Genomic DNA, 12,980 nt, shown 5'->3' on the forward strand with positions numbered 1-12,980 from the left:
GAATGGTATTCATGAATTGAAACTGAAATTTAAGAAAATAAAATATGCTAACTTAGTAATTGTGTTTCTACATGACCTACTTGGAAATATTACTTCAGAAGTAATTTCTGAGTTTACGATTCACTTTAATGAGAAGATTTTAACACCTGTAAATAGCAGGTTTCAGCATGTGCTGAGAAAGCATGTTAAGCCATCACAGGGCAGGATGGGAACCTGACAGCTGATATAACAGGCTATGTAAGTTTATGTTATCAACAAACTTTAAATGATCTGTATTAGTAGGCTCTCAGGACAGTTTCACTTCAAATCAGAAGGGAATGGTGTTGCTAGAGCTTTTGTAAAGCCTAAACAGGAGGAGAGAGAAAGGAAGAAATCTTACCTCACAATTTGTTCGTATGAACTGCTTAGTAGATTTTATAAACACAATTACAAAACATCAAATACACAGCTTTATATCAGAGCACTGCTACAACAAACAAATCAAGCCTGCAAGCAGAACATAACATCTAAAAGGAGAGAAACACAGGGAAATGAGTCACCACATCTGGAAACATTCAAATGCATGCTTACAATTAACTTAATGTTAATTGTATCAAAATGATTTTTTGAACACCCAAAGATGGCAAATCATCATCCAAAGCACATAGGATGGTTATTAATAATCAGAAATTGAAACGTGAAAGAGATATTAAAGGGAAAGAAACAAACATACCAAATCTAGAACAGAGATTGCTGGCACAGCAGTCTGCTGCAGGTAGTAAGAAGGGAAAAAAGAAAGATGCACAGTGAAAACAAAGATAGGTTAGACTTGTTCTATTTTAAAAGCATTTTCTTTTATTTGTTAAGTTGGCTGCTTTAGAAAAAGGAACTAAATTTGGCAACTTCCTGAAATAAAGAAATGCAAACAATCAAGTAATCCATTTCTTACGTCAGTACTTGCTTCACTCATTCGAAATTCAGGTTTTCTCTAGAGATGCTATTTATTGCATCTCATGTAGTACAGACAGTGAAATGCAACTCAAATGCAAACTTTATTTCAGTTCAAGAAAAATGGTAGTTTTTAGTTTCAAAATGTTCCAAAATGAAGGAAAACCTTTATGCACAAATAGTATTTTAAATCCAGCACTTGCAGAGAAGACAGTTATTTAATGCAACACAACTGGCTTTCCATCAACGACACAAGACTTTTCTTAGCTTTGCTACAGTAAAGCGTTAAAGGCAGTGTGTAAAAATGGCAGTTCTATATGGATAACTTTTATGTCTACAGATAACTGCCTATGTGCTACAAACAACATATTATTAACACAATCAATTTGCCAATTATACATTTAAACTTTCCTTTCTTCAGTTTCCAAGCTTGAGGTATCTATTGTTTTAACCAGAAACAGTTAGCCACAAGAAAAAAGGAAAGCAATGCAGACTGCAGCAAACATGAGAAGAGCAAGTTTAGGAAATCAAGCTGCCAAAACAATCCTGAACTCAAATCCTAACTCAAGCTGATAGCAATTTCTGAATGTCAAAATACACATGCAGACATTTCTCAACAAGTAAAAACTGCTTATCACAGAATTAAGTCAGCTGTTCAAGATAAACAGAACACAGTGTATTACAGAGTTAGTTTTTAAGCCTTTCAGAGCATAGCTGTTGGTATGCAACTTGGTATCAGTGCTATTATTCAGAAAAGAGAAACAGATTCTCCTATAGGAATTACTTCCCAGTAACAATAGATTTAAGAGATTCTGAGAGACAACCGCCACCAGTGGAGTGATAAAAGTTTTATCATACTATGCAGTTGCATTATCTCATTACTTATATTATGAGCTTTCATGGTACTGAAGGTAGGGTAAGCAAACCTTTTCAAATAGTGATTAAACTGTACACTGCAGAATCTGGGTACACTTGAGCTGGAGCCCTAGGCAGGGTACAGGAGTTGTTACAACACCCCAAAACCACATGGCTCAGCCTAATGCTTCCACCCAGCACTGTTGGTGTCACCACTGAGGTGGTGGTAAACATGGAAGTAATGTTTGCCTCTCGCCCCAGGCTCTAAGTGGAGAGGACCAACATAGTGGAACCTCAGTTCCCTGGAAACAGGAGGTATTCCATGTCTTATAGGTACAAGACTATAAATAAGAACTCTTATAGGTAACTCTATTTGAGGAACAAAAAGAAAAAAACACTTTCTTGTTCCTAATTCTGTACAGATTTTTGTAATTTCAATTGTTTTTACTTACGTTCCTGTAAGCAAATTCCATCCCATATTTAACTTTCTAATCTTGCTTCAGCTACACAGCAAAATCCCTTTATCCAAGGAAAATTTCTACACCCACAACCAGAAGAGTAAATTTGACTGCTGACTTAGATTCTGTAATAGGTAGCTATGTTAATCACGTAAATGGTAAAGCCACTGTAAGCTAGTGAAGGCTTCTATACTGATTTTAAAAGTCAAGGACATTCAAGACAGCTCCAGCCTCCTTTACCCTATAAGGACATCAAAACACTCAGACAAATCCAGAGAACCCGCTGAGATAAACATGTACTATGCTTTTATCTAGAAAGGATTATCCCCTTTTACCCTTGCTCTTCTTTCTGCCTCCAGTCGCTGCATGATGAGCATAGTATCCACATCATCATCCTCCTCTTCGTCATCATCTTCATCCTTTTGCTTTGACTCCTGGAGCCGCTTTTGGAACTGCCACTCCAGCATGAGTTTGCGCAGGCGGTCATTCTCTTCGGCTGTACGATCAGGCTTGTTCTGAAGGTCCTGAATCTCTTTGCTCAGCATGTCCACAATGTGCATCTGTTGCTGCTTCTCCAGTTTCTCCTTAGCATCCCGTTTCCAGGGATCTGGAGAGAGGCTATCGCTGGAGGACAGTTCTTCCTTGCTGATCGTAATGTACTGAAGATCTCTCCGCTCAATAGTCCGAGGCTGCTGCTGTGGCTGCAGCTCTCGAATGACTGTTTCTTGAGGCCTCTGCAAAGTTGAAGGCTTTTCCGATTTCACTTGTTGGAGGGAAACAGGAGGAACCACGGGCTGAGCAGGAATTAGGGGCTGAGAACGCATTTGGCCCAGCTTTCTCTCCTGCTCACGACGCTTCCTTTCTCGTTCTTCTTCCAAGCGTGCCTTTTCCTTTTCATACCACCTCTGATGCTCTTCTCTTTTTTTACGTTCAGCAGCAGCCACCTGGGAAGACGCTTGTGTTCCTATCTGATTTGGCAGAGGAGGGGGAGGCAGAGGCAAATCCATTTGTGGTTCATCAAATTCAGCTGCATAATGCACTGGAGGAGGTGGCGGTGGCGGAGGAAGATCTGTTCTGATGGGCTGGGAAATGGCCACTGGAGTGGGCTGGCTCGTAGCCGGAGTTTTCCAACGGCCAGGTCCACTTTTAGTTAAACAAGAACCAGGCGAAACGGGTTTGGATGAATGGTTCAGGTGTTCTTGGCTAGAGGTGCTGGAATCCACAGATGAATTCATCCACTGATCGCTGTCTGACTTCCGATCGATGTACTCCACGTCCTTCCGTATAACAACTTCCAAGCGATTCCTGTCTGGCTGGAAAACTTTATCTCGGAGTTCTTCCTGGGAACGAGCCACGCGCTGGAAAAAATTAAACAAAGCATCAATTTCATGGTCTTTCTATATTAAAACATATTTCAAACCCTAAAAGCCTAGATGGCTCACGAGCTGCATTCTTATTGCTGAAGGTAATTGCTTTTAGTGAAGTTCAGCATTTCCATGCCCAGTGAGTTTCCCAAAACCAACAATAAAACACTCTTCTCAATCCTTTTAGCTCATACAAGTGATAGAAGATTTTGCAACCTCTCAAATGACTGGAAACCTGGACTGGGAGGAAGGACGAATGCAAACTGGAGCTTAAGCCAAAAACTTCCCCAGCTCTCACAGTTTCTCAGGCCTCTCCCTGACACCCCCTCGTACCCCACAGAAGAGTCCTGGCAGCTTGTTCAGCAGCTCCAGCACACCAGCTCTGCCATTCAGGCTTCAGCTGGCTTGATGAACGCTTTTCCTATTGGGAGGACAGACAGAAAGACAAGGGAGCCTCTGCCCACCCTCCTGTGTTAATAAGGGAGATGACCCAGCTGGAAGCTCTCACTATGACAGTCATTCACGAGTGTGGAATATGGGCAGCCACATCTAGTTCTACCTGCGCTTGGGGCATGGACTTTGGGCTGTGCTTTTATCACTTTCTTAGTGTGTCAACCACCAAGTCTTTTTGGTATTTGAGCTTGAGGTCTTGCTGCACTGTACTACCTCCTGAAAGGGAACACTGGGCCATAAATTAGGCTTATCAAATCTGTTAATGATTTTCTTGAAGCAAATATTCATGCTCTGAATGTTAGGAAGTACTAAGCACTGAACACATAATGTACCAATTATCAACAACTGAGAGAAGACTAACAAAGCAAACTCCTTTTCTTTTTCCTCCATCAATGACCCTAACTGTGACCTCAAAAGAATGCCTTCTTTGAGATGAACAAGTGTATTTTTTATGCTCTATTAGTCCAGCAGATCTGAACACACAGCTATTTGTGTTAGATTTGCTGTAAAGATGCACCTAAGCAAACAGTTTGCTAATGCGTTCAGAACAGAAAACAGGCGTTTCACATCAGTCAGTAGCTTACGGCAGCTTTTACAAGCCCAGCTTTCACTGTAAAGATTTAACGGATTTTATTTATTTATTAAATCTATCTTCCTCTAATTTCACCTTAAGAGAAGTATTGCACGGTGGGGATAAATTGCTTCCGATGCTTGTAGGGAGCTAAAGCTTCTAGTTGTTTGCTTTATGAAAACATTTCTTGAATGTTTTCAAGCCTTAAGACCATAGCTCAAATTCAGCATCTGTTAACAACTTTAACAGATGGGGTTCATCTCATCCATTTTAACTGCCTCATTTAAGCTACTCGCTTAAGCTTGCACCTTAAACAGGGGAGAGGTGCACGTCCAGATGGCAGCTCATCCCATTAGGGCAGAGATACTACTCTCCTTTGCTTCTACGATGCAGTATCAAGGTAACTTAGATGACACTGCTTTTCAAAAAGTAACAACATACCAAGCCTGGTGTAAAGCTCAGCTTTTATCACAAATTAGGAAGAGCAACAACAATTTCTCTCTAAATTTGTATTCTTGATTGATGATGCTGTCTCCGGTGCGTTAAGAGAAAAAAAATAATGAGCCGGTGACTGGATTCAGACAACCAAGATTACTCAAATCCGTACAGGAAATGAAGAGTCCTCATTTACAAAGAATAGAGCAACATTATCTTTCTTTTGACTTTTATAAAAGGTACAATGGGGGTAAATTCATTTCAGGTCAAGAAGCACCTGCATTTTGGTGACAGGGCAGGATCAATGCAAGCAAAAAAAATCATGCAGCTTACGTTTTTTCTTCCTTATTTATTTTTTAACTGAAAAGGGAATGTGTTTCAGTGAAGACCTTGGGTAAGTTTCAAAATACTGTTCTGTTTAATTTTTAATACTTCACTATCACTTAAGCAATGTGCCCTGCAAGCAAAGAGATTTTTCCACATAAAACTTCTTAGAAGGTTTAGTTTACTTTTCAGAAAATCACTAAACATTTTATAAGATAAACCATACTACTGTCTACTCTCCACTATCCTGAGTAATAGGGACTTAAAATATCCCAGATAACAGGTCTGCATAACTTGATAACAAATTCTGTGGAGGAAAAAAGGAAAAAAAAAGTTAAAAAGTAGGGTTTCTGAACCCAGGTCAACCTTGGCAGAAGCACAGCTATCCCCTCTTCAGTGGTATGGTTTATCCTCAACAGCTCTGAGATCATACTGAGTTGCTGAAAAAATGTTTTCAACAAACGGGAAGTGGAAATCAAGCTGTTTCTGTGCCTCCACTCCTCCTTCCACCCTCCCCCTTCCTTACAGTGAAAGAAATAGCTTCTGACCTGCATTGTACTATTGATCGAATGATTACTTTCTGCCTGGACCTGTGGTTTCTCTTCATAACTTGGCCACTGACTCTGCGCTGGACCCATTCGATCCTGGGACTTTGAAGCTGGGAATGTGAAATATTCCCTAGTATAGGTCTGTGTTGGGATGGGATAAGCTTCAGGTCGTGGAGGCAGAGTCTGTTCCTGAAAAAGGTAGAAAGAACGTAAGATAGAATTTATCTTATCACGCAGATCAGTACAGAATATTGTTCTAAACATGCATTTCCTTTAAGTTTTGTTTTGCCTTCTGAGACCATTATTTGTCTGGAATAACAGATATGGAGGTTTTCCAGTATCAAATATAAACTGTGGTTATGACTAATTTTTTTTTTATGGTCTGAAAACAAGTACATAATATTGGCATAAGCCAAAGAAATTGCAGTGACAGCTTTGTGAACAAAATTTCATAAAAATCACCCAAACTTTTCCCAATCTTTCATTAAGCTTTAACAAGCAAACCCCCTACCCAGTCACTAGCACTAGCATTAGGCTGAAATACTGGTTTGACTCAAGCACACTGATCCTATTGATAGCTAAGGAAAGTTTAATAGCCAGCATTTTGCTTGCCACTTCTGACCTCTGTACAAAGATTTCCAGTCGAGACTGAGGTTATTTTGGTGGTAGTTCCAGATGCATAAGCATTCTTTCCCCCAGGGCTTGGAGGCTGATCTGTTGGAAAGTTAGAGGAAGCATTTATGTGCCTGTTAATATTAATTTACATAACTTAATAAAATAACAGTATTCACAACATGATTTTTCCTCTGAATAGTTCTAACAAGAGGCTTGCTCCAAAAACATTGCTACTACATAATTATTTTAAACAAACATTTTTATTTTTAAACAAAACAGAAAAAGAATTCCCCCTCCCCCTTCGGAATTCAACAGTTTTTAAAGTTAGTGGAAGAGGCATCTACCTCTAAAAGAAGGATAATCTTACTTACTTGCTACATTGGGGCTGGAGCGATGATCAGCTCTGTTCTTCATTAATCTATCATCCCCTGGCAGCTTCTTTGGTTCACTGTACTCTGTCCATGGCAGCTGAGGGCTCTCCGGTGACCCATTTTGTGTGGAGTTGTTATACAGCTCGAAACCTTCACTCTTTGGTCGGGGTTTACCTGAGCCACGGCGGTCAGAAACTGTAACAGTTGATATACATTTTCCCCCTTTCACTTATATTAACTACGGTCTAGCACATTCCTTCCAAGGATTCCTCCCTTGCATTTAGAAGAAAAAATGAGTTTCTGGTAAAGCAATTATTAAAACCTTTGCTTCTTCAAATATGCAATTCCACTTCTGTATCAACGGTACAGGATTCCTTTGATATATATGGCTTCAAAAGGGCTTTTGAAAAGATAAAACAGTATTTGGTAAAGCCAAATGTGCCTTACTAAAAAGTCTCTTGCTGACTCATAGAGGCATATGGCAACTGGGATGGTGTTGTAAATTGTGGTAATAAGGATTTATTCTTTTAACCCATTCTGTTCTATTCTATCGTATATACAGAAAAGGACTTCCTTTACAAAAATATTTTATGTAAGACCTGCATATTAGGTCTGTGAAGTACAATGATAAAAATATTGGAGAAACACTGAAGAATTTATGAGCAGACACACAAACTTAAGAAGATAGGTTTCAGCATTTCTAATTTAAAAACTAAATAAAACATGTTCCAGGGGTTTCTGTTTTTGTTTTTCTCTCTTTGTAATTACATTACACTCTCTGGTTACAAGGAAGTCATACTCCATGAGGAGGAGAGAAGCTTTTATGTAAGGGATAGAAAAGCTATTGTAAAATGTCTGTATTCATCATATTTCATTAATTAAAATAAAAATTATTTCAAAACCAGGCCTGTATTTAAATTCTTTTTTTTTTTTTTTTTAAAGACACAATTGCAAAACATGTATTAATGATTAGACTAGTATAATTTTAAGCAGTATTTAAAAATCATATGAACTCTTGATAACAAAATAAATGCTTCCATTCTGTGCAATTCAATTTCATCTGATTTAATGCTCTAGTAGTATTTGGCAAGTTACTATGAATTACTGTATTTTCTCCAATTTAAGTCATAAAAAGAACTGTTATTGCTATGTATAATATTATTTTTGTTTGTTTACCTCTTTGCATCATTGGGGATGGCTGATTAAGCAAGGTTGCCAGACCATGGTAAATTGCTCCTTGTTTTGCTACTTCCAGTGTTACTACAGAACCTGTCCTTGTCATAAGTTCTGCTGCCCTGCAACGGAAGTCAGAGCAAATAAAACAAAATCAGGCACTGCAATACTTAATTCTCCTTGACATCATTTTTTATGTCACAATTCCCTCATATTTGTTCTAGTTACTTTTTGTTTGACAAAACGCTATTTTTTCTAATACTTAAAATCAGTTGGAAAAAAAATTACAAAACAACAGCTAGAAGCTAGTCTATTTACTAAACAGACGATATGCTTACATATAAGTATTTCCAGCTTCTGCAGGTAATTGTCAGAAGCCAAAATATTTAAAAAATAGAGCTAAGAACAGCTTGCAGAAAGATACAGCCCAAATGTGTAACATCATCTCTTCTATACAGATACCAATATTATATACAGAAAATACTCTGCAAACAGCTGAAAACTTTTGTTACTAAGATAACACAGAGAGAGTCATTTAAAAAGGAAAAAAAAAACAACAAACGATAAAGAAGAGATACAAAGACTAATTACACTAGCATTTTTTTTTTTCCATGTAAAGACACTGAGTGAAAGCATTCTGTACCTTTCCTGGGATAGGCCCACCAAACTTCGACCGTCCACACTGAGCAACTGATCCCCTGCAGCCAGACGACCATCCTAATTACATATTCAAGCAAGGAAAAAAAAAAAAATCATGCACCAACGCTAACTTGGTGTAAATGAAAACAATCCATGCACACTAGCAAATAAAGGCTTTAAAAGTATTTCCAAAGGATCTTTCCACCTTTGAAATTCTGATGTTTAAAACTATTACTAACCACATCTGCAGCACCTCCTTTCACAACAGACTTGACGTATATTCCAAGTTTATCTTGACCAGCACCCTACAGAGAAAAGGATATTATTTTATTACATTTATATTTAATCTCTTGACCATTCCATAAATTTTAATAAAAATTTACATGGCTAGATAAACCTCTAAGTTTTTTTTTTTTCCTCCCCAAACCAGGAAAGCAAAACAAAAAGTTATATAGAAGAGAGTTAAGTTCACTTAAAATCAAAAGAAGGCTTTAATATTAGGCCTCTAGAACCTGCAAGCTGTTAGAAGCAAACAATATGTGGTCTTAATGCAGGCTTCAATAATCAAGAAAATATGTCAACTGAAATTTACACTTTATAAGGTTTGTTTTAACCCCCTTCTAATGAGAAATACTTATTTGCACTTTTGTATGCATGCTGTTTATTTATTTATTTTAGATACCTGTGTATTCTGTGTATTATGTTCCAAAAGACTGCAGTGTTACCCTTGCTAACACCCAAATCTAACAAGGTAAATTGCAGATTGTCTATTCTGCTTTGAGATTTAATGACCCAAAGGAATAGAAATGCTTTTTACAGTAAAAGTTATTAGGACTGTAAAGGAGCTAGCAAAGAGGAGCAAACAGTGCTTCTGCTTTTTATAATAAGCAAGTAGATGTTACAACTAGGAAGTATTTCAGAGTTAACAAAACCACTGTTTAAGCCTACTGGAGAACCATACAATTTTGTTCATAAAAATCTGCCTCAAAGTATCCCACAATTTTAAAAGGACTGTTAACACTGAACATATTGCTAGACAGCCAACAAATTTAAGGCATGAGGATGCGAGCATCTATTCAAGCCATGCTGTTGCATCATCCACGTGCTCTAATTTGCAAGACACCACACAAGTCTACGTTAGTATCACAAACCTTTAAATTGTCACTTATAATGTAAGACAATCACTTGTGACTACACTATGTAGCATAGCAAGCCATATCATTTAAACTAATCTGCATGTCACTGTGAAGAACACTACAGAACTACTGTTAAATTTTCAGAGCACAGATTTTGTTTTCTACAATAACGCCCAGGTTGATTTTGTACTGAAAATGCAAATTCTTCATCCCCTCCCCCCCACTTTTCCAACTCTACTTCTTTTGTCAGCAAAAGCATTCACAGCTTCCATCATTATAATGAAATAAAGTAGAAAAGTACAGGTGTTCTTCAAAAGCAAGCATTACACAAGATTTTTCTAAGCAGGTGAAGGCTTAGATTTTTATTAATTAAAACTTGAGTTAATTTCAAATGTTTATTCAAAATCCACAGAATAGGATTTACTTTGAATCCCACGATTCAATATTAACATTCTATATGTCCAAATTTTTCATAACAATTGCATAAGTTGTACATAAAGGAAAAAAAGAAAATATCAATAAAATAACTAAAAGACATTTTCTGTGTATAGGAAGAACATAAAGGTAATTAAAAAATATATATATAGATAAATACACACTTAGTTTTTTTAAGGACTCTAAGGAAACATTCAGACAATTGCATATTATTTTTTAACTTTATACCAGAAGAATCAGTTAAAGTTATGAGAAATACAAGTCAGAAGACAGCTAGATAAAAACAACGAAAAACAAAAGTCATGTTTCATAAATCTTTTTCCTCAAGCAACCAAGAAGCACATGGAAAATGCTGATCTGGCTGACAGAACATCTAGCCCTCCAAAAAATATGTGGCGATATCTCTTACTAGGAATTCTTAAAGAATTTAAGTTGTCATGGGATAAGATGGAAGTTGTCCATGCACATTAGTAACTAGTTTAACACTGGATAGGAAGTTTTAACTTTTCACAAGGAATGGAAGCTATCAGAGAAGACCTAAATGAATGTGCTGTTCATCAGGCTCACAAGTTTTTCAGAAAAAGAACAAATAATACTATAACTAAATTTGCTGGATAGAAAATGCACCAGTCAAAACCAAGAGTTGGAAAAGGACCGCATGATACTGGAGCAATAACAGGGGAAAACGCGTTTTACTGGTCTGAATGTGAAGTAATGCTTCCACCCTGTAGGGGACTGGTCCCCATCAGTGCAAGTTTGGCATAAACAACCCAGAAGAATTCTCTCTTCTTGTTGGGAACTGAAGATTAGATGATTGTCCTCCTTCCTTTGCCTCAAACCACTGTATAAAACCTAGAAGCAAGCTCGTTCAGTTCCAAAGGGCTAAAGACTCAACAGCAAGAGTCACCCATCCACCCTTTAAAGTTACAGCCCCATGGATCAATCACATAGTCACATTTAATTGTGGGGGATGAAGCAACAGCTTTTCTTGGAGCCAGACTGACCAAGACTAATCAGATGTCTCTAAAGCTACCTGGGACTGAAGCTGCTTTATTCAGTCCTAGCTTCCATAGGCCGCTAGCAAGAATCTCAGCCCCCTGGATCCAGTGAGTCCAAAGATCTGCCTAACACAGTCAAAGATAAGGTGAAAACAGCAAGCTGTTGGAAGAGCACTGCCACTTTAAAAAGTGCACACACTAATCAAGAAATGTGGAGACCATGAGTTTGCTAATCATGAATTACATCATACTGTATCTGTATGTGTCACCTTTCTTATCCTTGACTGTGATCGTATACTTTAAATGAAGTTGGAACCTTCTGTTAAAGCCTGTGTTATCTGCACTGTTTTTGCAAATAGTGATTAAGAAACATTTTCAATTGCAAAAATACCCATACAGTAGTTTCTAAACTGGCTTTAACTGTTCAAGAAACTTCTTTTTAGTTACTGTGTAAACATCTGTTTAGTTGCTGAGCAATCCTTATATATCAGCTCAAACATCTGGGAGCCAACAGAACTATTAGACAAGAGCAAAGAAAACAGAAAACATTGTGGTCACTACGCAACTACAGGGTTCACATTTAGAAAACTGCCTAATTCTGATTATTCCCTTACGAAAAGGCACCAGCTGAATCATGTGGCTCAGAGGATAACAAGAATGATCAGAAACACGGAGTTACTTTCTTGAGAGAGCCATATAACATATATGGACTCTATGGACTCCTCAGCTTAGAAACAATCAAGAGAGAAAGCGAAGGTCTATGGAATTACGAATGGCAAACAGGATTATTTATCATCTCTCTAGTCAGCCAAGACAAAGCTTTCTCACTCATGCCATCAGGTAGCATATTTTATGAAGTCAACTATTCCTCCCCGCTACCCCCCCCCCCAAGGGGAAAAAAACACTACCAAACCAACAACCTTTTTTCCAAAGGATTTCATAATTCAGTTGGGATACTGCCAATAGACTGCTGCAGAGGCCAAAGATTCATGGTAAAATCTTCCAAGGGCTTTCAGAAAAAGTGATACAGATGAAATAAATGCTGGAAAAAATCTGAAATTACAAAAAGCTAGAAACTAGGAAGAAACATCTTACATGTGTTCTGTTACACTTTCTGGCTAAATATCTGTTATTAGACACAGCTGAAAGATACCAGATCAGATGGATTTTTTCTCCAACTCTTCTTGCACTCTAAACCTTACAGTGATTCTTCATGATGTTTCAAGGGAGCTGACATTTTGCTCACTGTTCCTCTTCTAAGTGTTCTTTTGAAGCCTATACAGTTTGTCAGTCCTTTTCCTGTGTGCCTTTTTTTTTTTTTTTTTAAGACAAGTTATGAGCAGATGCATTAGCTCCAAGTCACCTACTTAACACAAGGCTAATGAATTTTAAAAGTATAAAAATGATTTTAAAATAAATCTCTATTTATTCAGATTACATAGAACATCTTTAGTGTCTACCACATCTACTCCCAGAGTAGGACAAATGCATTTTTTCTTTCCTGTGTACTTTATATACCATTTCGTATGTTTCTAACAAGATGCCTACTATTTTTTCACTTATGCTTAGGCAGACCTCTTACTAAGCACCATCGAGTTTAACTTAGCCTCCTGACACTTTTACCCTAAGCTTTATAGTGATTGGAATCCAAATTCTTAATTTCTATTGAAACAGACTG

The 12,980-nt window shown here is 37.6% G+C and overlaps 1 protein-coding gene across 20 annotated transcripts in view; it reads right to left on the bottom strand.

The window, feature by feature from the left end:
• Positions 1–12,980, bottom strand: part of AFDN (afadin, adherens junction formation factor) — a 129,300-nt gene that overhangs the window by 13,224 nt on the left and 103,096 nt on the right. For 9 of the 20 annotated variants that reach the window (XM_032185907.1, XM_032185899.1, XM_032185891.1 and 6 more), the window contains 8 exons: positions 8,973–9,038; positions 8,738–8,811; positions 8,098–8,216; positions 6,922–7,116; positions 6,558–6,649; positions 5,936–6,124; positions 2,576–3,598; positions 713–748 (listed from right to left, as the gene is read on the bottom strand). In XM_032185907.1, coding sequence (XP_032041798.1) covers positions 713–748; positions 2,576–3,598; positions 5,936–6,124; positions 6,558–6,649; positions 6,922–7,116; positions 8,098–8,216; positions 8,738–8,811; positions 8,973–9,038 — 1,794 coding nt within the window. The remainder of the gene's footprint in view (positions 1–712; positions 749–2,575; positions 3,599–5,935; positions 6,125–6,557; positions 6,650–6,921; positions 7,117–8,097; positions 8,217–8,737; positions 8,812–8,972; positions 9,039–12,980) is intronic. The other 11 variants (XM_032185909.1, XM_032185905.1, XM_032185902.1 and 8 more) reach the window with 3 other exon arrangements.

Source organism: Aythya fuligula, chromosome 3 (assembly GCF_009819795.1).
Source record: "Aythya fuligula isolate bAytFul2 chromosome 3, bAytFul2.pri, whole genome shotgun sequence".
Lineage (NCBI taxonomy): Eukaryota > Metazoa > Chordata > Aves > Anseriformes > Anatidae > Aythya > Aythya fuligula.